The sequence below is a fragment of the Melozone crissalis genome, unplaced genomic scaffold (genome assembly GCF_028551555.1).
Source record: "Melozone crissalis strain CALT ecotype California unplaced genomic scaffold, PUWL_Pcris_2 ptg000013l_1, whole genome shotgun sequence".
In the NCBI taxonomy this organism is placed as follows: Eukaryota; Metazoa; Chordata; class Aves; order Passeriformes; family Passerellidae; genus Melozone; species Melozone crissalis.
The window spans coordinates 6,808,239-6,833,434 of NW_026535791.1; the positions used below are offsets into that span (position 1 = coordinate 6,808,239).

At 44.9% G+C, this 25,196-nt stretch overlaps 1 protein-coding gene across 2 annotated transcripts in view; it reads right to left on the bottom strand.

Annotated features, from left to right (window-relative positions):
- The window catches only part of SLC7A1 (solute carrier family 7 member 1), a 36,334-nt gene that overhangs the window by 4,679 nt on the left and 6,459 nt on the right, over positions 1 to 25,196 (bottom strand). For both annotated transcript variants that reach the window (XM_054271965.1, XM_054271964.1), the window contains exons 2-9: positions 15,757 to 16,140; positions 10,866 to 11,024; positions 8,488 to 8,662; positions 6,533 to 6,657; positions 4,750 to 4,972; positions 3,831 to 3,970; positions 2,043 to 2,145; positions 123 to 334 (exon numbers count right to left, since the gene is read on the bottom strand). In XM_054271965.1, coding sequence (XP_054127940.1) covers positions 123 to 334; positions 2,043 to 2,145; positions 3,831 to 3,970; positions 4,750 to 4,972; positions 6,533 to 6,657; positions 8,488 to 8,662; positions 10,866 to 11,024; positions 15,757 to 16,126 — 1,507 coding nt within the window. In that variant the 5' untranslated portion in view covers positions 16,127 to 16,140. The remainder of the gene's footprint in view (positions 1 to 122; positions 335 to 2,042; positions 2,146 to 3,830; positions 3,971 to 4,749; positions 4,973 to 6,532; positions 6,658 to 8,487; positions 8,663 to 10,865; positions 11,025 to 15,756; positions 16,141 to 25,196) is intronic.

The window sequence follows — 25,196 nt, forward strand, 5'->3', positions numbered from 1 at the left end:
TTATTTTGGCCATTACAAAAGCTCATCAAAATCACATCAAGGAGGTGAGTTTTCCCACCATGGTGAGTACAAAGCCCTACCAGCTGACTCAATGCCCCAGAGACACACTGCCCAGCACTCACCTAAGATGAAGGTTGAGACATTCACCACCAAACCTGAGAATTTGGAAGGATCTGACTCTGTGGAACATAGTACGGCTTTGAGGGAAAACTTCTCTTCTTCCTCTGGCAGAAACCCAGCCTGTGACTCACTGGTGCTCACAGACTCGTTGTTATCTGTCTCCTCTGTCGACCTTGCCATCTGGTATGCCAAATTAGGCTGCTCTGGCTGGTACCTAGGAAAAGAAAATGACACAAAGAGCCTGTTAGTTTGGCTTTTAAATGAGTGGTACCCTCACACAGATAGTCATGGCTACGTGCCAGACCTTTACAGCACCAGAATAGGCCCACATCACTTCTATATCCTTCTGCTTCAAGGAGAAATTTGAGGAATGATGTCATCATGATGTAAGCAAGTAGGGCCAGCTCTTATCCCCTACAGCGTGGTTGTAACGTTAAGTGTTACAAAGTGGACAATGCTCCCTTTCATGAGCCCTGTCATCCATGTCACCAAGACATGACTGGGTGACAGCAGAAGGAAACTGCAGAGGGACATACTGATGCTCATAACCAGGGCCATTGTGTCATCTGTGGCAGTTCAGCTCTTGCATTTTGGCACAGAGGTGGCTGAGCTAACAGCTCTGCAGCTGTCACACCCTGCAGCAGCATTCCTGCTGCCCCGTACCCCTCCACCCCAGGCTCTCCTGCCAGCTTGTCTGCTGCCACATAAAGAAGGAAGAGCTGAAGCAAGAATGGTTGTTGCTGTGGACAGCACATTCAACAGGGCTGTGACACACAACCATGTGGAACCATAAATAAAAAACTTTACCAGCCTCAGCTCTCTGTAACAGAAGGTTTTGTTAAGTTACTCAGCCACAAGTCTGACTAAAGGACTGGGCCACTTTGAAAGTCACCTTAAAACTGTTCCTGTGGGGATGTGTTCACAATGAGGCATTTGTTAAACACTGAGACTTGTGAAATGCAGTGAAATCCTTGGGTGCAGCCACAGCAAGCAACTAGTGGCAGGATCTTACAGCTTTGGAAACAATTCAGCTGCTACATCATTAAGCAGTCAAGACGCAGACAAATCCGCTGCCAAGGTTACTACAAAACAGGCTGTCGCCTCTGCCAACCCATGATGGGGGAAATGTCATGCAATAGGTACAGCAGCTTGCAAAAACAAATTAAAAAGCCATTTCTAGCTCTGAGGAAAAGAGTAGGCTGGGAAATCAGGAAACTTAAGACGGATAAGGTAAATCGGCAAGAATTTTCAAGGGGTAGGGAGCAGAGCACAACCACAAAGCAATGGTACCACAGAACAGCACTGGCCCTTCACCTGCTGCAAGACTGTTCTCAGTTCAGTGCAATTGCTGTGAGAGCCTCCATCTGATTCTGAGTAAGTCATTCTATACAAAGGTACTTCTCAGTAACATGATCTTCAGATATTTTTTTCATTAATCGAGTGCTCCTGTCTGTAAGGTGCCAAGCACTGAAGATTTTTAGCTTAGGTTTGGGAAGCTGTGGGAGCTCAGCACTTCTCAAAGACACACTGATCCTGCAAACACATGCTCAGTTCTTTTCCTGCTACTAAACTTCATCTCATATCTTCTTTTAAAAGGAGGACAACCTGAAATGGTATCCCCATGGGGGACAAGAGTGGGGACAAGGCAGGCATCCAGGATCACACATCTTTCCTCCCTATCCCTTGGCATATCTCCTGGGGCATTTAGAGTTGACCACAGCAGGACTGGCACGGAACAGGGGTTAACCAAGTTCAGAGGACCTCCCTGTAGATCCAACTAACACAATCCCCCCATGAAATTAAAGAAACAAGCTCTTCACATGCCTGTAGGTGGAGATGTGCCCATAGAAACTATGAGGGCATCTGACTGTTGTGTGGAATTCTCTCTGTGTGCCAGAAGAGACAAGCTTCTACATTCTTACCTCAGTACCAACACACAAGCTGCTACCAAGGAGTAAGCCAGGAGGGTCCCGATGGACATGAGGTCCACAAGATCTTTCAAGTCAAAGAGAAAGGCCATAACAGCTGTAGGAGGAGAGGAAGGTAAGAGAGAAGAAAAATCAGCAACATGGCAGAACATGCACATCTCAGCAGCGTTAATAACAATGCAGCACACATGTGACTTGCCCAGGGCTTGGTAGGGGAGTTTAAGATGTCCCAAGAGAAGGAGAGGCAGGCCTGGGTGCATGAATACCCTAAGACTCCACAGGCTGTCCCAGCCTCAGTAGCTGAAACAACAGGAAATGCTTACTACAGTAAATTCCAGCCTGTTTGTCTCACACAGCTATGTTCACCCAACTATCAACAAAAAGCAAGGGTTTAAGCCACAACCTCATTGTTAGTCCCCAAGTGCAGCTGCAGCACTCCTAAAGTCACAATTATCTCCTGGAAGTAGCCAGAGGGAACAGAGGATGGGCAGCACCTTGCCCTGCTGTCTCAGCTTCGCTGGGTTGCAATCAGGCTTCTGCATGCAGTGGGACCAAGCATCAAAGAGGGCATCATGAAGTAGCAGGTGTCATCACATTTCCAGCGTTTCCAAAAAAAGGCTGCCATTCCTTAGGGATTACCCTGCTTACACAGTCTCACTAGGTAATCCTGGTTGTGCAGGAATTTGTATAGGACTTTCAGAAGGCAAATAAGTGGATAAAAGACACACAGTCAGATATCAGGTGGCACCAACAGCCATATGAGAGTGTAGGGACCTCAGAGCCAAGCCTGGCCCCACTCAGCCTTAACGTACAATGTGGAGCCCAATAGCCAGCCCAACCTTGAAATTCAGCTGGCAAATGCTGTCCCTGCAGCTTTGTGTGGGTTTTGGTCATAGGCACTATGGACCATTTGGATGAGACCACAAAGTTGTTTGTTTTTTTTTACTTTATATTGCTCTTTTTCCTACCTCACTATGGTCTGGACCCCAGAACATCTGAAGAGGAAGGTGTGGGAGAAGGAAGCTGTGAGGAGGCTCTGAGAGTCACAGCAGCAGGAGCTGAGCCCTTTCACAGGAGATAAGAGCCCAGGGCAGCAGTCTGGCACAACTCCCCACCAAAGGTGGCACATTTTTGTACCCACAGCTTATCCTACACTTGCAGCAGAAGGTAAAGAGAAAGCAGCAAGACTGCTCTCCCCTTTGCCAGGCATCGTGAGGAAGGGGGTGGCTTCAAGAACAGGGTAAGCTGCTCATCCTTGCTGTCCAGGAGGTTTAATTCCTGTATTTCTGGCAGGCCAGGAGAAGGAAGGGGAGAACAGGATGGCTGCCAGCTGTGACTAACTGATTAACAAATGCCAGTGCCACAGGGGCCATCTGCTTGTCTCCGGCTGCTCTGGCATCTTGTGCAGAGCTGCTACCCACAGGCAGAGCAGTGTCTCCAGCCGAGCCAGGCCAGCAGCCACAAGGATGCTGGGGCACCACTGGCTCCTACCTTGCAGGGTGTTAATTACTTTCAAGGCTGGCTGAGCAGATAAAGGTAGCTCCTGGCAGGAGACAGGACTGTAAGCAATGAGCTCTGAGAAAGAGGGACAGGCACACAGCGAGCTTCTCATGCTCACGCAGACTCCCCGGGGCATGCCCTGGAAATCCAGGACACCCTCTGGGATGCTGTATTTTGCAATATATCCAATTAGTAAGTGGGCTAGAGTCAGGCGGACTTATCTGCCCTGAAGATGAGCTTATGTCTCCTTTCCACACATTTGTGCAAGTCTTTGGATCCTACCTGCAGTAGCTCCTGAGGTCACTGTTGCAATTAAGGGAGTTTTTCTCTTCTCGTTGACTTTAGCCAAAAATTTGAAGAGAAGTCCATCTTCTGCCATAGCATAAATTATTCGAGGCATCGGAAACATGGAGCCAAGCAGACTAAGGACACAGGAAGGAGAAATAATCTACTTATGTCACCTCCTGCTGAGCACAGGCACACAAGTGAAAGCAAGTTTATGGCAGTGTAACTATAGAACAGGTGGCATTCATTCCCTTCAGCTTCTCCTTCAAGGGCTCCCTCTGAATACCCATAGCTGGTAACTGAGTGCAGCTCTATGATTTTGGATAGCTAAACTTAGCCATGGGGCACAAAACCAGCCTGACTTTCAGGCAGTAAAAGAGCTGTAATTTCTATGAGCCTCTGTGAGATGCTCACCTAATTGAGTATGCCTAAGTTGATCTGAAATAGGCCTTCCAAGTTCAGGAGGTGAAAAGTTCTGCCTCCAGCCTGCCCTGCCTCCCATCCAGATGGCTGTCCTGCAGGTAACCTGCAGACAGATGGCCCTGGATATGGTAAGCCCCATGTGCTCCTGAAGATGCACCCTGCACCACCTGACACAAGTCTGCTCTCCACCCAGCAGGCCAGGATGTCTTGCACCCAAACTGTGCCTGCATTGCATAGCTGCCTCCATGATTTAGTCATTCAATCCAGATTTATATTCCTGAGATGCACCCGCTGGTTCTTCTGCTAAGATGGGACTTTCTGAAGTGATACTGGTCACCTGCTTCTCTGGTACCTACCACAGGGTGGGATCCTGGTCCTTTTGAGATCAGTAGCCCTGAATTTCATCTCTGGTTTCCACTCCATTTCTTAAAGGAGATGGAGGTACATGAGAGATGTACCTTGAAAGACACAAAAATGAAGAGCAGTGTCTTACCTTGTAGAAAGTGCACACAAGGAACCGACAGCCACTGCATAATTGGCTCCATCCCAATCCACGTATTTAAAGGCATTGGGTAAAGGGCTATTGGTATCCAGCAGGTAGTAAGGCATCATGAGCGTCAGGGCAGCCGACACGCCAAAATAAGCCACAAAGCAGATGAGAAGAGATGCCACAATGCCAATAGGAATGGCCTTCTGAGGGTTTTTTACCTCCTCACCTAGAAGAAAGAAATTTAACTATCAGCTAAATGACAAGCAAGACCTTTATCTCAGCCTAGGGCAGGTGTGCTGGCTGGGGCTTTCAAAGGTTTCATGGGTACAGAGGTGCTCTTTGGCCATAATGCTGTTGATGGCCTGCTCCATCCACTTGGGTTATCACAGCCTGTTTGCTCCCATTTCTGCTGCTCCTGTCACTTCTGACACACATTCGTGGAAGCCTTGTAAACTCAGGCACAGAAACAATCTGGATTAAAATAGTGCTTTGCCCAAAACAGATCATCCTTCTATCCTACTCCTTCTATCCTACTGATGCTGCAGACCCAAGAAGAGTTCAATGATCACAGATCATGGAACAAGAAATTATTCTGCAGTTGTAGGGAAAATCCATGGATGTCCATTTTAGTAACATCTCTACCAGAACTAATACACCAGGATCATGGCACCATAGGTGCCATTTCTGGAGAAGGGCATAGTGCCTGAAAGTCATATGGTTCTTTGAACACGCCTCATAACAGAAGGACCTCCTCTAGTTTTTATGGAAAATTTTCAACAACCAAGTAGGAAAAAATGTGTGTAAAAAACCAAAATTCCCCAAAACTCAGGCAGCGATCAATTACAGAACAGATTTGCACTTTCCTAGTCCTACAAAACTGCTCTGAAAGCAAGAACTCCTGAGGTACAGCATTTCAGCAGGATGAACTGATAAACACAGATCCATACCCCTACAAGTCAAAAGCAGATGAATGTTTCTCCCACAAGGAGAAGCTCCAGGGCTGGCTGGAGTAATGGAGCCAACACTTCTCCAGCTCCTTGCTTGGAAGAAGACACGGTAATGCTTTATCTCTCTGTGATGATTCCGTTCTCCCTCTGCTCCAACCGTTCTTGCCAAATGTGAAATTAAGGACAATCCTTTCTTCAGGAAATTAAGATTCATCTTAGCCCCAAGAAATACGACCATGCTAATGGTTTCTCTCTCAAAATGAGACCTTTTAACCTTTACATGTAAAATCTCCTGATTCTAAAGCACAGCTCTAGGGTACAGTTTACTCCCCAGAGGCTTCCTCTTTCTCTGGATCTTTAAAATACCCCAAGCCATCAGAGCTTTTGCAGCTGAAGGCACTGAAGAACACTGTTCCAGAATAACCTGTTAATTAAAGTATCATCTAGAGTTAGAGGCTCAAACTCATACCAGACATGTGAACCTAGGCCTTCCCTGTTTGCCTAGCTGGAAAACCTGAACATCTGACCTGGTTGTGTCGTCACTGACCATCCACTAGCTTGGGCCCTGCAGGCAAAGAAGGGAGGAAGCTCATGGTTATACAGTTTATCCGTGTGCTACAGCAGCTAGAAGTCAGCACTAAGGCACTCAGGGACTTGAACAAATTTAGCACTTTCACTATTAGGAGCAGCTGAGCCAAAAGCCTATTTTGAGCTGAGGTTCAGAGGGACAACAAACGTGGTGTCCTGAATTCCCTATTATCTGTGCTCTCCAATGTTACTGAAAGTTGATCTACCGGCAGCCAGGTTCATAACCACAACGAAGACATCTTCCCTCTTACCTGTAGTAGCAATACAGTCAAATCCCACAAAAGCATAAAAACACGTGGCTGCCCCTGAGAGGACTCCTTTCCATCCATAGGGCATAAACCCTCCAACACCGTAGAGCTTTTCTTCCTGTGTTTGACTGAAAGGCATGGCACTGGGTTAGAAGTGATCCTGCCTAGCTGGGAGTCACAAAGCTATTCACACAGCTCATAACAAAATCCAAAGCCAAAGTTTGAAGAAGCAGGCTCTCTCTTTCATATGCTAGCATACCAGGCAAAATGCTAAGCTCTACCCACTGCTGAGCTTTGGACTGGCCTGCAACAGCCTGGGGAAGGCATGGAATAAAAATGGCTCATGATTTGCTCCCACCACCTGTTCTGTGGGGTGGATAAAAATGTCTTGGCTAAGACAAGGAGAAAATAGCATGAACATTAAAAATAATTTCCTAACATTACTGCATGTGTGCACATACATATAATTCATTTGAACAGAAGCTTTTGGAAAAACTGAAGACTGAGAAACACATGAACCATCCACTTTTTACTTCAGATGGACTCAGATAAAAGGTAGGTGAGTAGACATAAGAAAGGAATGCAGGGTGCCATGATTGTTTAAAATCCACCCCATCTTCTCAAATTCCATGTGCCAAGCTCATACCCAAACCACTCCTGTAACCATGAGAGAGAAATGGAGCCTGGATCCCTGACACACCAACTGCTTTGCTGGGCCTTAAACAAAGTTCATTTAAGTCAACAGACAAACACAGGCTGATCCCAGTGCACTCTGGATTGCAACCCCATATCCATGTGCCTTGTGTTGAGTGATATAACAAGCACACCCTTCAGTTCAAGTGCCTTAGGTAACATTTTCAGTGAAAAGTCATTGTAAAGATGAATTAAGGCAGTTAAACTAAACTAAATCCCAAATCTGAAAGTCTTCTCACATATAAGTATCTGAACTCTCTCATAGAAGCTTTGCTGAGACTTAGGTGAAATCTGGCCAACAGAAATAGTACAACTCAAATGTGGATCACTCTGGAAATAATGATAAAATAAACCCCAGACAGGTTTTACAAAAATAGTAAGTCATACAGGTCAAAGAGCTGCACTCATACTTTGAAACTTTTGCAGTAATTGCTCCTTGCATGGGAATAGCAGGAGGGAAGGAGAAGGGACTAGTCCTATAGAAGCAATTTTTTTGCAGCAGGTTGAATTTTGAAAAGAGGCTCAAGAAGTGGCTTTTACACAAGATAAATCTGACCCACACAACACTTATGAATCTCACCAAATTTTGTCCAACTGTGCTTCCTTGCAGACCATCATAAAAGTGGAGACATATAAAGGCCCTTATCCTGTGTGATACAGTCTCAAACAAAAATTAATCATTTTGTCTTACTGGTAGGCCTCATAAGCTCATTAATTTTGACCTTGTGTAGGATGACAGAATTTTGGCCAAGCAAAATGTCATTAAAAACAGATTTATGATATGCTTGCAGCAATGCATTAAAATAACCTGCAACTTGCCTTCATTTTATTGAGGTATTTGCAACAAGGTCCCTATAAGGTATAACAATGCCAAAGGATGTTGCCCAACTATTCAAACAAAGTACACAGCTATACTTGGACATGGCTTCACACAGGCACCAGAGCCAGCCTGGTGTACACTTGAGTAGAACACTGTCTAAAGAGCTCTTTTCTCTCAACTTTGGGTGCTATATTGGTTATAAGGCTAGAAACGGTCAGTCCTGCAGCAGGGCCCACGACGACACAGCTGCTCCAAGCACTTTCAGCCCATCAGAACAGCTTGCTTTCAGCAAACACCCACCAAAGAGAGCTTTGCCTCCAAGGTCTGTGGCAAAGGAGGCAGCCATCCCATTCACTGCTTTTCTATCTCAGTCCACAACCCCCCATTTAAACTTGCTTTTGAAAATGCACCAGCTTCTGAGATGAGAAGAAAACATCCAACCTACTTGTCTTTGAAAAGGCTATGGCTTCTGTTGTAAATGTCCTGTTCAGTCAGGTTCCAGTTTTTAACAGATCCTTTCACAAAGCCGGAGATCACGACAAATCCAAGGACAAGGACGTTGATGCAGGTGAACACTTTGTTCACCAGGGCAGATTCTTTCACACCAAAAGCTAAAAGCCCTGGGGAAAAAATGTCATAGGTCAGGTATTTCATCAGCAGCAGCAGGTGCTGGGGACTCACAGACACAGCTCAACTGCGTTCACGCTGTGCTCTGCCCAAATTATCCCATCTCGTTTCTTCACAAAGCCAAGCAGCTCAGGATTCACTCAGCCAGAAGTAGGATGGGGACTTCAGCTCAGACATTATTTCTGCAGAATGTGACACACACCCTCCCATCCAGCACGCCCATGTGGACCACGTCCCTGGTAAAGTGCTTTGCTAATACACTTAAACTACTCCCACAGCCTCAAACTTCACACAGAGACCCAGAGAAAGCACAACAGGTGGTTTTCAATGAAGGAATATTGTCTTGAAGGTCTTGGCCAAATGCAGAAGTTATGAAGAACACTCAACCTTCCTCAGAAACTGGGGGAAATATGAGCAGGGACCAAATCCAGGAGGATTCTACTTCCAATAGCTACTTCTAAAGTTGAAGACAAAGAAGGTGGCATCTTAGGAATCCTGCTCCTACCTAATCAGCAAGAGCTTTGCCAGGGAGTTCAGTGAGAGGAGGATTTCAGCTTGGTCTTAAGATGATCTGTCTGAAGAAGAGCATGGCTACAGGCCTTGGGAAGCAAAATCTCACTGAAGCATAGCTTGGCTTCTCAGGTCCACAAGCTCTCTTAACTTCCTCTTCAGGTGTCTGATTTTTAAGAACTGAAACTTTTAACTCAAATCTAAGGCTGAAGGAGAAGTAAAAAAACTTCACACAGGCCCAAGGGAGAAGAGAAGCACAACACAGTGTTCTTCTACTGCTACTCCAAGGGACTTCAATGAGAGAAGAGCATCCTGTGTACTCACCTTTCCTTCTTTTAAAGTAAGAAATAAGCTGAGACAGCCATATCAGAAGAGTCTTTGATAGAACTACATACCAGCCCACAAAAACTTGTAAGGTACTTTTTAGAAATCTGAAGCTCAAGACAGTGCAAGCAGATACAAACTTGTGATGATGGTATTTGAGACTAAAGCTGCTCTTTCAGCAGCTTTTTTTTAGAAAATAATGGTTTGCCTTTTTTATTAAAATCCATGGAATTTGCTTCATGCAGGAGCATAAAGCCACCTTAGTACAAAGTAACCTTTGTAATTTTACACCTCAGCAGTGCTAAAGCAAGGAGTTCTAAATTTTATAAATTGTATCTGAAATGAAAGATCAGATTCTGATTTGAAATGAGAGCAATTCATATTACATACAAATGAACAAAGGGGAAAATCTCTCTCATTCAGATGTAATCCTGAAAACAGAGGGCTGCTATTGGCTTCAGCAGCCATGAACGCAGTCCTAGATCCAAATGCAAATCCAAATGCCAAAGCATCCCTTGCTTATGAGACCTGTCCCTATGAGCACAGCTCACACTGAGGCCATTCCAATCAGAGTGGGAAATGTCAGGATAACCTTGCTAGTGGGACACTGCAGCTTCTGCCTGCTGGAAACTACAGAGGAGTATAGAAGCATAATTTTTTAAATTTGCCTAAACTTGGTAATGCTTTACAAGACCCTGCTGGAGTAGAAGTAAACATTCAGAAGAATTTTGATCTTGCAAGTTGTCAAAACTTTTCCAATTTATGAACAAAGGCTTGGCACACTTTTAGAAAAAAAAAAAGAAATGCAGACTGTGTGTGACACATTTAATTCTCTGGAGTCTTGTATTCACTTCTGCAAACTGAAGCCTGTACATATTTAAAAACACCCAAAACTAAAACAGTAGTACATGAAACTGTAACCAAGTCCTCTTTCTTTTTTCCCCTCACTTTTCTGGCTCAAAGCATAAAAAATTGGCAGATAATCAAAGGGGGAATAAGGCTGATAGACTAACTGCATGAAATTCCTGTGTAATAGGATTTGTGGAGGGAAGGATTAAACTCCTATACCTGATTGAGGATAACAAGTCATCTTTTCTTTTCCTCCTTAGAAAAATTTTGATTGAAGGCTTTAAAAGTGGCTCAAAAATATCAAGAATGCTCCCCTCTAATTCAAAACCTTGTAAGCAGGCTATGCCCTGTGCTAACTCCTCAGCAGTTATATAGGTCAATCCAACACTTGTAGCAAAGAAAGTCTTTAATATGTTCTTCAAAATAAATCAGGACTTCATGCTCATTCCAAAAGCAAACGATGAGATTACAGAAGAAGGAGGTGCACACCCACAAACCCATCCAGTGCCTCACCTGTTAGGATGATGATTATCACCACAGCAAAGATGTCTGGGTACTTTGCTAGCACTCCGGGAGCATCCATTGTCATGTATTTTTTACAAAACGTTTCAATGTGCTGCCCTATGATTTCATCAAACGTCGCGCTCCAGGCTCTGGCCACACTCGAGGTTCCTGCCAGAGGATAGAAAGGACAAAGATCACCTTTGTGGCTGGCACATGTTCCAAACCAGGGGGAGCCTTGCAAGGCTTTTCAATACAGAGGGCCTCAAAGCAACCTTGCATGTGCTCCCAGGTGCTGGGAGCAGCCTTTCATATCCATACCCAGCCCACAGCCTGTGTTCACGCTTGGCATCTGCTCTGATAGTAACACACACAGGCAGTGGGCCTCAGACTCACCCTGAGCTGACAAGATGAGAAAAATCTTTTTAGTCTGGCTTCTTTGCAAACCTCAGCTTTGCCTTTGATACTGCCCTGATTGACCTTTTCCTCACACCCCCAAGGGCCCTTCCCCCAAACCTGGTAATTTCTGTTACCAGAGAGGTCCAAAGGTAATGCTGGCAGAAGCCCCTGGCAGCCCCAGTTAGGGGGCTGCAGCCCAGGCAGAGGGCCCTTACAGAACCCAGCTGCCCTCCAGCAGGGCAGTGCTGGAGCACCAGAGCCTGGACCACACCAGTGGCCAGCTCTGCACTCTGGAAACACCCAGGTCAGCTCTGACCTCCAGTGCTACAGCACCCAAGCAGGAAAAAGACTCAGATACAAATTACATGTTATCTGAGCATAAGTCAGCTTATTGCAGAGTGCTGGGGATGACCACAGCAAGTGGAACAGCTCCTGCCTGCAGCAAGTGCTCAGGCTTTGCCCTCTGGGACCACTTTTTGTTTCTGTTTGAGTGCATCCAACTACATGCAGCTTGCTGGGGTGAGAACTGAACCTGGGGTCTCAGGACAAGCAAGCTGGGGATAATGTCTGGGCCATAAATGTAATTTTAGAGAACTGAAATAGTAACAACAAAGAGCTACCACCAGACAGTGGCAGCATTTTGTGAAATAAGTAGGTTTGGATAAAAGCCAATTTCTCCCTCTCCTGTGTTAACGTGGCTACACTCTCAAGGTCTCATACAGTACATACACTGTATATAACAGCATCTAATTACATATCATAATTATTTCTGTACATAATTACCTAGTTAAAAAAAGACCTTGGCTTGGTTTTGGCTTGCAGAGCAGCTCCTCAGAGGATGCCATCAGGGGCCCCTTTCCACCCAGAACAGTCTGTCCTGCCACACTCACCTGTGAGTGGGTGTTCAGGTCCCAACTCCAGCACCTGCAATCCTGTCAAACAATGTCTGTGCTCACCCACAGCCAAATCCTCTGCAGCAGCGGTGGGCAGCACCTGCAGCACAGCTGGGAACACTCACCTGCCCAATCCAGCTTTGCAACAGCATAAAAATTAAGCTGCAGAACAGACCTGTTGGGAGACTCTTCTGTTCACCAAGACAGAAAAGTGCACAGTGTGAACACGCCTTTAAAGAGTTTGGACATCACTGCCATCAATTTAATCCTGAGAAATTGCAAAAGTTATTGTACACCACATTACAATTTTTCAGGTTAGCTTTGGCATGATTTGAGGAAAAAGACTATTTTAGTGCTATTTTTTGTCCTAGCTGTAATATTTTACGTTCTAGGAAGGGAACACCCAGCTCCTGCATGTGTTATATTAGATGCCAGCTGCTTCGATGCCAGCTCCACATAACTATCAGCTATTTATCTGGAACTCTCTGTAACCAACAGGCTCGAGGGAGCAGAGGGAATCTGACATTCTTTCAACAACACAGACACCTGCATAATATCTTGCTGTTATTAGAGAGCACAGTGTAAAGACATTCAGCTTGTACCTAGGAGGATTTACCCAGTTCTGGGTCAGCATAGCCTCACCAGAGCAGATTTGGCTCCTGCCTACAGCACACAGCTCCCAGGAGAACTGCAGAGTTCAGGTGCTGGGCTCACTGCAGGAACAAGCACGGGCAAGGAGGTCACCGAGTGCCAGGAAACCCCTGCAGCACCTACTGAACAGAGATGCTGTTACTCATCATACTACCAGCTCCTGCCAGTTTCTAGTTCCTGAAACGCACCCCACCATCTGGCCCAGTTCCCCAAACCCACATCATCCCAGAAGAAAATTCACATCAGATTCTGGTCCTGGACACCTTTCTCCTTCTCTCTAGACCATAACTGATAAGTTGCACGCCCATTTATTTCTCATCACCCACCTCCAAGACTCCACACAAGCCTTCCCCCAAGTCATGTCACTTCAATTAATTAAAAGTTACTGGCCACTCATCCTTGGGACTCCAGGATTTCTTTTACCACCCTCACAATGCTTCCTGAGCCGATGTCTGAGAACCTCAGCATGAAAACACCAAGCTGGCCGAGCTTTTTAGAGATGCACATTTTTGATGCACTGCTTGGCATTTTCTCTGCAAGATTAAGAAAAAAACCAGCTTTCTGTCCCTTTCAAGCCCTGGCTCTGAAGTGCAGCGTCTGCCTGTCAGAGACTGATGTCCCGAGATATTTAGGGATGCCTGTGTGTGTGAGTGAGCAGGTCAAGCTTTGCCCCGGTGAGGCAGTGCCCTGTCCCCACACCCCCAGCCTCTATTCCAGCACTGCACTGGCACACCAGGGGCAGGGCTCCACTCTGCCTAACCCAGCTCCTGAGAGGCCAAATGACCTGAAGTCCCACCTGGAGGGAGGGCCCACAAAGGCCTAGGGGTTTTTATGGCTGACCATGAGTGCAGCACATCTTGACCCTACCTTCCTCTTGGAGCTTGTATCTGAACACTGCTGGAACCCAGGCATTGGTAGCTCTGTGTGCTTTTCCATATCTTCTCTGTCTTTCACTCCTTCTTCTAATTCCCTCTTCTTGGAAGATTTTGAGTAACTAACAGGTATAAAGTTTGTCAAGTTGGATGGGCTAAATTAATGCTGTGAGAAGTGTTCTTGATCAGATGTTGTAGTAAGTCTTTAGCCAAAGTCTCCTAATTTTTCAGAAGTTTGCCGGTAAACTTTTGTGTTGTTTTGACCTCTTGAGATTATCTGGTCAGTATTTCTCCCGTGTGTCTAACTCAGAGTACAGGAACCATTATAAACACTTTCAAAAGTCTCATTGAGAGAGCTGATTGGGGCCTAACAGTGGCAGCCAACATATCTTTCTCCTCCACGCCCCAGAAGCTGCTGGGAGTTGTCCTTGCTCTCAAGAGGGGCAATTAGGTCTGAGAGAAAAGCTGGGCAAGATAAAGAGACCTCCTACACCTCATATCCTCCCCCAGTGTTCTTCCGCCTTAGCCACCCTTTCTCACAAATTATGAGAAAGACAGTTTACAAATACACATTCTTGACACAGGACTGAAATAAAAGTAAGGAAGTTGTATTTGAACACATTCATGGATTGTATCTACTTATTTTTAATTGAATTTCCTGCCCTGTGACAATACACTGAGCAGTCAACTCTGAAACAAGAACTGCGACAGTTGTTCAAAATCCACTGTGAGAGGGGAGGGAAAAAAATCTCGGAAATACCACTCTGAGCCCAGATCCTTGGAGTAGAACATTCAGTAGGCAAAACTTTTCATTGTGCATTTGCAGAATCAGGTTTTGGGGCAGCAACCACGGCTATGTCACTCATTTTGGTCGTCCAGTATCATGGTAGGAATGGCCCCAAAACCAACTAGATGAAGGGCATGAAGGAGACGATTTATCATTACCTTTCTGGAACAGAAGAAAAATTACCAAGAAGTCTATTCAATTTTTCTATGTGTAGCCTAAGCAGAGTCCATCGTAGAAGTGTGGAAGAAATTAAACACTTACTTTTTTAAAAATTATTTTTATCTACTCCTTGCAGTGAATGTAATTCACAAAATAGCTACAGGACTCAGATTTCTTAAGGAGAGGAGTTTAATTGACTCTGGCTTTTCATCTTCTCTCTCTTTTTTTTTTTTTTTTTTAAGAAGGAGGAGAAGAGGAGAAAAATATTTCAGGTAACACACAGAGGAAAGCCAGCATGATCTCAGACAGGCAGCTGCTATGCCACTATGTTGTTCTTGATATGATCTTACCCTCTAAGCACCATGGAAACTAAATTCCGAGGAAATGCTTACAAATCCCATAAAATGCATTTAAAAAAACCAACTCCCTTTAGTAATTTAGCAAACAGTTGGTTTTCAGTTTAGCTAGCAAGCTTTCAGTCTCAACTGGCGAGTCTGTTGCAGCCTTAGAGGCGTGATAACAAGAAGCCTGCCCAGAATGTGCTTGAAAAGACACAAATCCTTAATTAGCAAAGTGTGGCTTAGTTTTAATGCATCAGCTGAGTTGCACAGCGCATGCTCTGAGCTTGAGCCAGGGCTTCTCCTAGTGGGAGTCAAGGGCTTAGGAGGGATTTGGTTTGTATTTTCCAGAGACTCTGAACCTGCAGATCATCTCAAGATTAATTCTGCAGCACTTCACAAGACAAAACTCTTATCTCCAGATACTTTAAATAGATCCCAAAGGGACCAGAATTAATCCTTGATCAACTGTGAGTACAGACAGTCTATATAAAAGCATCTCTCCATGAGCAGCTCCTTTCTCAGCAGAGAGGACACCCTAACAAGTGTGCAGAAGCCAGGGGATGCCAGAGGGAGGAGGTGGAGATTCAAGGAATTCCCAGCAGCAATAAGCCCTCAGCCAGCAGCACAGGAGCCATCAAAAACACATCCCACTGATGAGTCCTGAAACCCTGGTGAGCGCAAGAGTGAAGCATCTATTTTGTAACAGTAACACAGGCGTGACCAGAAACAAGGGTGACCCTACACACCAGGCTGCCACCTTGAACCGAAGCTAGGCTCTCGCAGCACACCCACCACACTTACCAATAACATAGGAGAGGATGAGGTTCCAGCCTGTGATGAAGGCCCACAGCTCACCCACAGTCACGTAGCTGTAGAGATAAGCTGATCCCGTCTTAGGAACTCGAGCACCGAATTCCCCGTAGCAGAGTCCGGCCAGCACGGAAGCCAAGGCGGCAATCAAGAAGGAGATGACGATGGCAGGTCCTGCGTTCTCCCGTGCCACAGCCCCAGCCAGTACATAGACACCTGCACCCAAAGTGCTGCCTACACCCAGAGCCACCAAGTCAAACGTGTTAAGGCATCGCGAGAGGCGACTGTCTTCTCGAGAGCAGTCCACATTTTTCCGACGAAGAAGCTGGTTTCCAAAATTGGTAATTTTTTGACAATCCATCTTCCTGTTTGGGCCTGCAAGAAAGATGCTGCCATCATTATCCAGACCAGAATATCCTCCTACATCAGCATCACTGCACAGGTACAGTGCTACAGCCCTCGTACATTTCAGCAAATCAAACTTCCCATTTTCCACCTTTTTACAGGGTGAAATGTCTCCTGTGACATTTTATCTAGACCTACCGTGGGGAATTAAAATAAACAACACCAAAGTTCTGCTTCCAACTCCTCTCAGTCATGCTGCAAACCCTGTGCAATCTCAGGAGAGAGGCAATACTCCAGTCCAGCTCCCACCCTGCTCCACCGTCACTCAGTGCCCACACACAAGTGGGCAAAACAAAAATGCCAATTTTGTCTCTCAGATTTCAGACACGTTTTCCTGTTCTGGGCAGGAGAGTATTTTAAAAGTGAATGTTCCAGCTTCCCCATCTACCACTGGTTCACATTGCAGAGAGCTTGTAGAGTGCACAAACCCTGTATTACTGGGATGAATCTAAACCTGAGGATGCTGCAGGGATGTACATAACACCTCTCAACCTGATAACCTGAGGGAACAGCTACTCCCCTCCTCTGTAAGATGTGTTGTACAAACTATCAGATTTTCTCTGCTTTTCTCTACAAATCCCCAGGCTTTGCAGCCACAGCCCACAAGGATGAACCTCATCTTCCATCTCAGACTGCATCCTCCAACTCCAACAGCCCCACCCTGATACCCACACTGCACCATTTAGCTGGCTTCAACAACAGGGCTTTAAAAATGTTTCCTCATTAATTATGGAAAAGGAAAAAGGTTATTTTATTTCAATGCAATGCTGGATTGAAACACATATTTTTCAGCAGTACACACTGCACACAGACATCAATACTATGTTGAGAATAACATGCAGGAAAAAATACTCCTAAATGCAATTTACAGTACAGTTCAGTGAGACTGGTACTTCATCAGCTCCAGTTAAAATCTAGTGTAATAGGTGGGAAAATACATGCTAAGAAACTTAATTAACTGAGGCAACTATTAAATCCATGCTTCAATTCTGTTACCACAGCATCAACTACAAAACCAAAAATCCTCTTCACTTTTCCAAGACACCCGTCATAAATCCTGGCTTAAATCCCTTTCTCTTGGCTATAACACTAACTCCCCTACTATGAGAAAATAATTACAACTGCAGGAACAGGGCTGGGGATTTATAAGGCCCACTGTGTCAGGAATTGTACCCCACCAACAGCTCTCAAACATGCTCCCAACGGACATGGATTTAGACAAATAAAGAAAAGCAGGTTTTGGGCCAATCTTACAAAAATCTTGTTTCATTAACCATGGGAGTTCTCAACACATGCAGAGAGGGAAAAATATCTTCTCCCTTCAGCAGGAAGACACACCTAAGTCTTTACCTAAATGCATTCATGTCAGATTGTTCACTCAATCTCCTTTTCACCTGAGCCTTACCCAAACCCATGTCAGCCAGGATTGCTTTTGGCTGGACAACTGCTCACCTCCCTAAAGCTGGGACAGGGCAGTCACAAACTTTGAACTGGTTAAATAGACAAGAAGACTGTGGTACTGGAGTGTCTCCTATGAATTCTGCTGCTTTCTAGGATGCCAACAACATGGTAGACCTTTTACTTCCTACACAGCCATCTACCTTAACAAATCCTGCAAAACAAACATAACAGTGGTTTTAATTCTGCACTGAAAATGAAGGAGTAACTGGTCCCCAATTCCACGCCTTGTCACACACATACACATCATGAGAAATCACTTCCTTGGCAAAAAAACAGGGCTGGGGAGGGGAAACGTCCCCAGGAGAAGAACAGACTTTTGGTGCAGAGATGGAGGACCAGAGAACTTGGCAAGGTCTTAGGGGGCAGGGGGACATACAATTTATTCACTAAGAAAATAACCTAGTGAATTATTTCAAGTTTATATATCACTGGAGAGTGTCCCAGAAGAAACATTTTCAAAGCAATTTCATTTGGAAGCTCCCTTGGGCCTATCTACAGGTGTGCACAGCTGTACTATGGCCATCAAGAATAAAGCAGAACTGCTTTTTATGAATAATTTGCTTAGAAGAGGGGCTGTTTAATTATGATAGATCTAGAAATTAAGACCAACATCCTGCAATTGGCTTAATGCCAGCAGACAGTGTTCTTCCAGGTGAACTCCAGATTAAGATATCAACTGCCTCTTTCACAAAAAACATGTCAAAGTCTGAGCATCTCTGCTGTGAATAGAATACTTCCTATAGCCTGCAGGTAACAAACAGGGAGCCGGCAATGCAGCCATGTTCTGTGGCCCTCACACAGAGCACAGTCATTCATCTCACAGGCACCACTGATCACCACCCAAGCATCTCTTACATGTTTTCTTTGCTTTTGAAACAGCAGGTACCAAATCAACCTTTTACTTTCAATTATATTCACTGTCACTTAACAAAGAGACCTTCAGTGAAGACAAGTGGGATTTTTTGCAGGAGAACGATCTTCTGGTTTTGCAGGATGCAGTACAGAGTCATTACACCTCGGCCCAAAACCTTCTGTGTATCATTTGTTATCTTTGCAAGTGTATCAAAGGGTGATTTTGGCAAAGATTATGATTTTTCCCGTCCTTAGAAGTTGGATCCAGCTGTGATTTCGCCTTCTGAAACAGTCATCCTTGACTTTGAAGTGACCCTTTGTTCTGGGCTGGTACCACTCCCAGCCTCACTTGAAAAGATGAGCCTTTCTTTTGAATGCACAGCCAGTATTCCTGTGGCATAATGCAGTCCTAATAACATAAAACAATATAAATTATACCAGAAATGTTTCCAGATGGTACCTAACCACCTTCAAGCTGAGGAAACTTGAATCTGAATGAATATAGATGAGTTTTGTTCTGCACATGCTCAGCTCTGGTTTCTCTGATGAGAAGCACTGAGCTGCAAGTTCCAGCCACTCAGCTCCTGGGTAAGAAATGGTTTCACCCCAAGACTTTGGGTATCTCCATGTTCTGGCTGGAGCTGAGGTCTTTGGGACTGGTGGGAAGCAAGGACACACCCAGGTAGCCTAGCAGGGTGGACCCCAGGCCAGGGGCCACATCCTTGGGTGAATCCTGTCCCACCAAAGTCAATGGCAAAGCTCCCACCAACTTCAATAGTCCAACTGCTACTGGTGTTTTATTTACAGTGCATTTTATGTTTATTACTTTTGTTCCCTGTCCAACTTTTTGTGTCTTGACTCTATTGTATTTTTAAATAAAATAAGATATTCTTCCTCCTTTTATCTAACAGTTAACATACCTATTATATCAGGTTGATAGATTTCCTTCCCCATTTCTCAAACCCGTAAGAAAATAAGCAATCTGCCATGTGGTTGACAGCAAGAAGTAAACCATAATAAACATCTGTCCAGCTAAACATAAAACACCATGTGTAAAAATAAGTTGACAGAGCACCATTTTACATAAGCAGTACTATCACTTCCTCAACAGTTACAAGTTGTTTCAGCTTCTGAAACGCCACCCCTTACCTACTTCAAGGCACTGCTGCTCCTGAGAATTTTCTTCTCCAATTTGCAGAAGAGCATAAAATTAAAGCTGATTAAGCAGAACAAGGAGTTTTCTACTAAGGAAAAGAGTAAACCTAACCCTAATCTTGCTGCATGTCCAACAAAGTCCCCAGACATCTCCTTGAAGGACAAGTGAGCTGAAATCCTTATTCAACATGGTCCCACACAGGCTTATATCCATTCTGAAACACATGGAAATGTCTACTGCCATCAGTACCCTTCTCTCACAGCAAAGTCAAAAGAATGCTGAGGAGAAATATCCTTCATACAACTGTATAATCACTGCTACAAGTCTGCAGAACAAAGAGCTTGCCCTGGTGCTGGTATATTTGACAATGTAGAATGGTTTTCACCCAGTATTTTTAGTGCAAACGTGGTCCCCAAACAAGCATGCAGTGATGATGCCAACCAGTTGATCAACACATAGGTAACAAACCCCTTTGGGAGCCCTTTCCAAAGGCTAGTTTTGCTGCTTCCATTCCCAAGGCAGCATCATTCACACAGAAGTCCTACAGAGGGAAAAGAGGTGGGGAACCTCAATTCCTACTACTGCTGTTAGCATTACAGGTATTTTTGGGGTGTCAGATTTGACTGTGGACTCCTAAAAGCAAAAGATCATAAAGTAAGGGACCAAACTACATCTCCTGAATGTTTTCTGAAGCATCAATCAGAAAACCAAATCACCAAGGCACATCAGTCCTGGGTGTGATCCATTCCAGTTTCAAGCAAGAATTGTGTCAGATACATCCTTCCAAAATGTCCTGCCTTGGAAAATTTTATGTTACTCTGCAACAAGCAATAGAGCAGAGGCAAGATGACTACAGAAGATGCTGAGCTTTCCCAACAGATATTCGAGCACCTGTCTCTAGACTTTTAGAAACAGAAGCAAAGGATGTGGCATCAAACCCTAAGCTGCATCTGGCTGTGTCCCTGGAGTGGATGCAAGTGTCCCCATCAGCTGTGCTGGAGAGGGCAGGCAGTTTAGGGAAGACACATTTGAGACAAATGCTGAGACCAATTCAGAGACTTCAGCTGTAGTCATTTGCAGATGCAGCCACCAGCAAAAAGGCCAGTGAAAGCAAAGGCATGACCAAGCATTATGCAAAGCTGGAAGTTATCTCACTATAGCAGCAGCAATGGCTGAGAGTCCAAGCCAAAACCACCAAAGTAGCTGCAATCCTTTGCATTTGTTTCATTGTGTGTGTGGAGATGTTGTCTTGCTGAAGTATTTTAACTAGAAAAGGAAGGTATTGTCTATGAGCTGGTAAAAATTTGTTCTCTTATTGATTATCATTATTTTTTTAAATATGTGTGCAAATGTATGCATGTATCTCAATATACATTAATCTAGATTACATTGAGTGTATATACTTATATACATATACGGATATTAATGTTAAATTCTTTGCCAATTTTGTCATTAAAAATCAAGATCAGCCACCAGCAAGGCATTTGTCACTCAGAGGAAAGGAGCCAGGCAGTTAAATACAAACAACACATTAAACAAAGATAGAGAGGCACGCACAGGAGTGGGTGTGGAGTGTACACAAAACTCAATCTTTTTCACGTGCTTAAAGGCACACTGCCTGTCTGAAGGGGATCATATTACCCTCCTTTACTGAGCAGATCCTTTAACACCACCAGGGAGGTGGTGCTGGGGGACCAGCCCGTTGTCACAGACAGCTGGGCATGCTGCAGCTTTCTGCTCTTCAATCTCCTGAGTATTAGGAACATTTTCAAAGCAGCACCGCCCACTCCTCTCCAGGTGTCTCATAGACCTGGAGGATTTCTTCCATTGGAAGAGGTGCAGTGAGGTGCACTTTTTCTCCTCTCCAGGTGTCTCATAGACCTGGAGGATTTCTTCCATTGGAAAAGGTGCAGTGAGGTGCTCTTTATAATCCCTATACCACCACTGAACCAATTACTGAAAGGTGACCACTATGTCCCACTGGACATGAGGACAGTGCTCAGTTACCACCATGGGCGAACACCAGGGTGCTGCAGCTCACTCAAATGCTTTCCAAACTGCCATGGCTACTGGCTGTACCAAGGTCAGAAAATCCTCTCATCCCAGCACAACTCCCAAGATGGCAAAGACCATCCTTTTGCACAAGTTCAGATAGGAATTCTCAACTTCCCCAAAATTTCAAAGCAGGCAAACTTTGGTTTTGTCTCAACACCTGCAGAAAAGTCAATCTGGGTTATTTGTGATGATACACAAAATTCATTTTGAAATGAGCAGTTATTTTTGACAAAAGGAGGGAGGTTTCTGCAGTGGAAGTCATGAGAAGAGTACTTCAAACACCCAGAATTCAAGCTTCAAAATCTCCAAAATAGATGTTGTGACACCCTTTCTTCTGCACAAAGCTCCAGCTGTGATTATCATCAAACATGTCACACAGTAAGCCATTCAACAAGGAAAAGTTTGGATAAACACTAATTCCCCGACTGCAGAAACACACACCATATCATGCTTAATTTGCAGTGGGGAATTTGATGCTCCAATCACTTTCCAACTGTGGGCACAATGGAAGGCTGGGACAGGGTACAGAATCAGATCTCCACCACCCAAGAGTTGCAAAAACAGGTTAGAGAAATACGTTTTAAACTCTAACCGGGTATAGTGCACCCTGCCTCAAAACAGGGAAAACAGGAGCAACCAGATAACATGTTTGTTTTGGCAGGGCTAAATCATGAAACCAGATCTTCCTCTCCCCAGCCTACTGCCTATCATCCATAGCTGTACCAGAATAACCACCTGGGGAATCACCTGAACACCATGACCACTGAAACGAACTCAGCACTGTGACTCCAGCTGAGCCAATGGCAGCCCACCACAAACAGCAGCCAGGGCAGAAGAGAGGGAGGTGACACTTTCCAGGATAGATGCCCATCTGAGAAGCACCATCCATTGAAAGGTGCCACCAGTGCCCTCAGCCCTTTTAGTCCACACTTCAAATTTCAGCTGGTAACATCCTGTCAGCTCAAAACAGCACCTGGATGTTTTGAGGAGGACAGCAGCACACTTGCCATCCCCAGCTCCTCAGAAATAAAAAAGTTAAGGAAATGTCTTCCTGCCTAGCCATTAAAGGGCATCACACCTCTCTAATTACATGAATCACTATTTTCTGAAGAAAAAGCATCTAATTGAAAAGTCTCCCATCAGCTCTAGTACAGTCTCCTCAAACAGTTCCTCAGCATGACTTCAAATTACACCTTGCAAGAAAATTGCTTGATTTAACTCCCTCAATTTGTCATAACACCAAAGGGGATCTCCACTGATAATTAAACTTCCCAAATGAAAGCCTGAGACAGACTGGCAGCAATTCTCTTGAAACAACCCATCGTCCATAATCTGCCAGGGACTCAGCCTTGGTATTGAACAGAAAAAAATATAATGCTCTGGGAAACAATATAAAATAAGTGAGCTTCTGTCACGTTAAACCCAGATAAAATGAAGACAGAACTTTGCTTAGCCAAAAGCCCTGGCCATGTCATTCAGCATAAACCAGTGCTTGGAAGAAGGTGGGAAATGTCCCGTAGGGAATAAGGAAGTAAGTTAGACAGCAACAGAAGTTGGTTTGTTATTAAAACAATACTGGGGAAACAAACAAAACATTAAGAGCCCCAACCTTCATGCAGAACAAAAAGTATCCTGTACAGACATGGGACACATCCAATCAGACTGATAGAAGAAAGGAAAGAGAAGACTTCCCCAAACACCATTATTTTTACCAGGAACGAAGGGCAGAGCCAAGTTGGGACTTTCAGGTGCAGACAAGGGGCAGATCAAAGTGGGTATAAACATTTGGACTTTGCTACATCCCTGAGCAGCAGGGAACCGGCAGAGGCCAGCAGCTAGGTCATGGAGAGCAGTGCCAGCTCCAGCTGGAGGCAGGACCACAAGGCAGCTGCAGACCCTGGGCACCCCTGCCAAGTGACCCATGAGCATCCTGCCTGAGTGACAGGCTGGGCCATGGACCTGTGGCCACCCCTGTGCATCAGCGTGTCTGCACATCAGATGCTTCTCAAACAGGCACACTCCCAGCACTGCTGAACCAATTAAAAAACTGTCCCAATTTAAAAAATGCTGTCCCAATTAAAAACTTCCTCCATTACCATAAAGGGTACGGAATTGAAGCAAAAGATCCCTTTCCCTTGCTGGGAAAGCAGGAGTGGTGTTTCTGTGAATGAGATGGAAGAGTTTGAATAGCTTTTTCAGAGAAAACACTCTGTAACAAACTTCAGAGGAATGGCTCACATAAGGGAGTACTCAGCCTGAGCTGGACACACTCATTCAGGGAGGAAGGGGAACAGAAATTGTATGTGGTCAAGTCACGGGGCTCCTTGCCTTATGCCAAGGTGATTGTAGGCTTCTGAGAAAGGTTTTGCTATCCCTGGGTAACTGTGTATGCCAATTAAGCATTTAGAGTCAGGATGGATAGGGCTTTGAATAACCTCACAGCAGATGGATTGTACTGCGTGGAACTTCAAAGGTTCCTTCCAATCCAAACCATTCTAGGATTCTATGGAAATTCAAAACACACTACATCACTCCTTTAGGCTCCTGCAATCAAAACTAAGTCATTAGCAAAGTAATTAGAATACATTTTTGTTAATTTAGGAGTTTTTCCACTGGTTTGCAGGCATTCAAGGGCTTGCCCCATGCAGAATTCCAAGTGAGACCTGCCAACTCTGCACCCTGGTGTGGCTGTTGAAGGGTGACTCAACACAGTGGAACAATTAAGAAAAACTTCCCTTTTTTAAAGAAACTGAAGGTAATTTCTCATTGAACACATCAGCTGAATTAAAAAAACATATTACAGCCTTCTGAGAGCGTTTGCATGACCACAAACCTAATACTAAAGCTTTTTGCAACTATGATTTACACCATACTAAAGAGACGCTGACTGTGAAAGGAGTTAAAATGTTTGCTTTTAGATTCAGTATTCCCACATTCCAGCCATAATTCAAGGGCTGGGGAGGGATCAGGTCCTTCCAAGCATCACATGCTCATCACTGCAGGCACAGACAAGCACTTCACACCCCTTGCTTGGCAGGTGTGTGCAGCAGACACATGCTCTCCTGCAGCAGAGAGGCTGTTGCATGTCTGCAGTTCCCCAGGTGCCTCTTCCAAGTAATTCCTACTGTCAAGTTCTTCAGAAAGGCGTTCCCCTAACACCCTAACACACTGGCATTCCCCCTGATGCACAATGGAATGAAAGCAATGACTGAATCCTACCATCTGATCCAACTAGTACTGCTCACTGACCAGACCCACCCCACTGACCAGGGTCACTCAGCGCTGAATGAGACAACAGTGCATGACTTGGATGCACCAATGCCTCAGCTGCCTTGGAGCAGCAGGAGAAGCTCCCACACGAGGAAGCCCTAAATGAGGCAGCCTGGGTAGCCCAACTGAAGGCAGAGGGGCATGCTGAGCACCAATGGTGTGGCCACACTCCCCGGGTAACTGGGATATGGCAATGTCCCAACTTGTTGGGCCAGTAAACATCTCCCCTTCC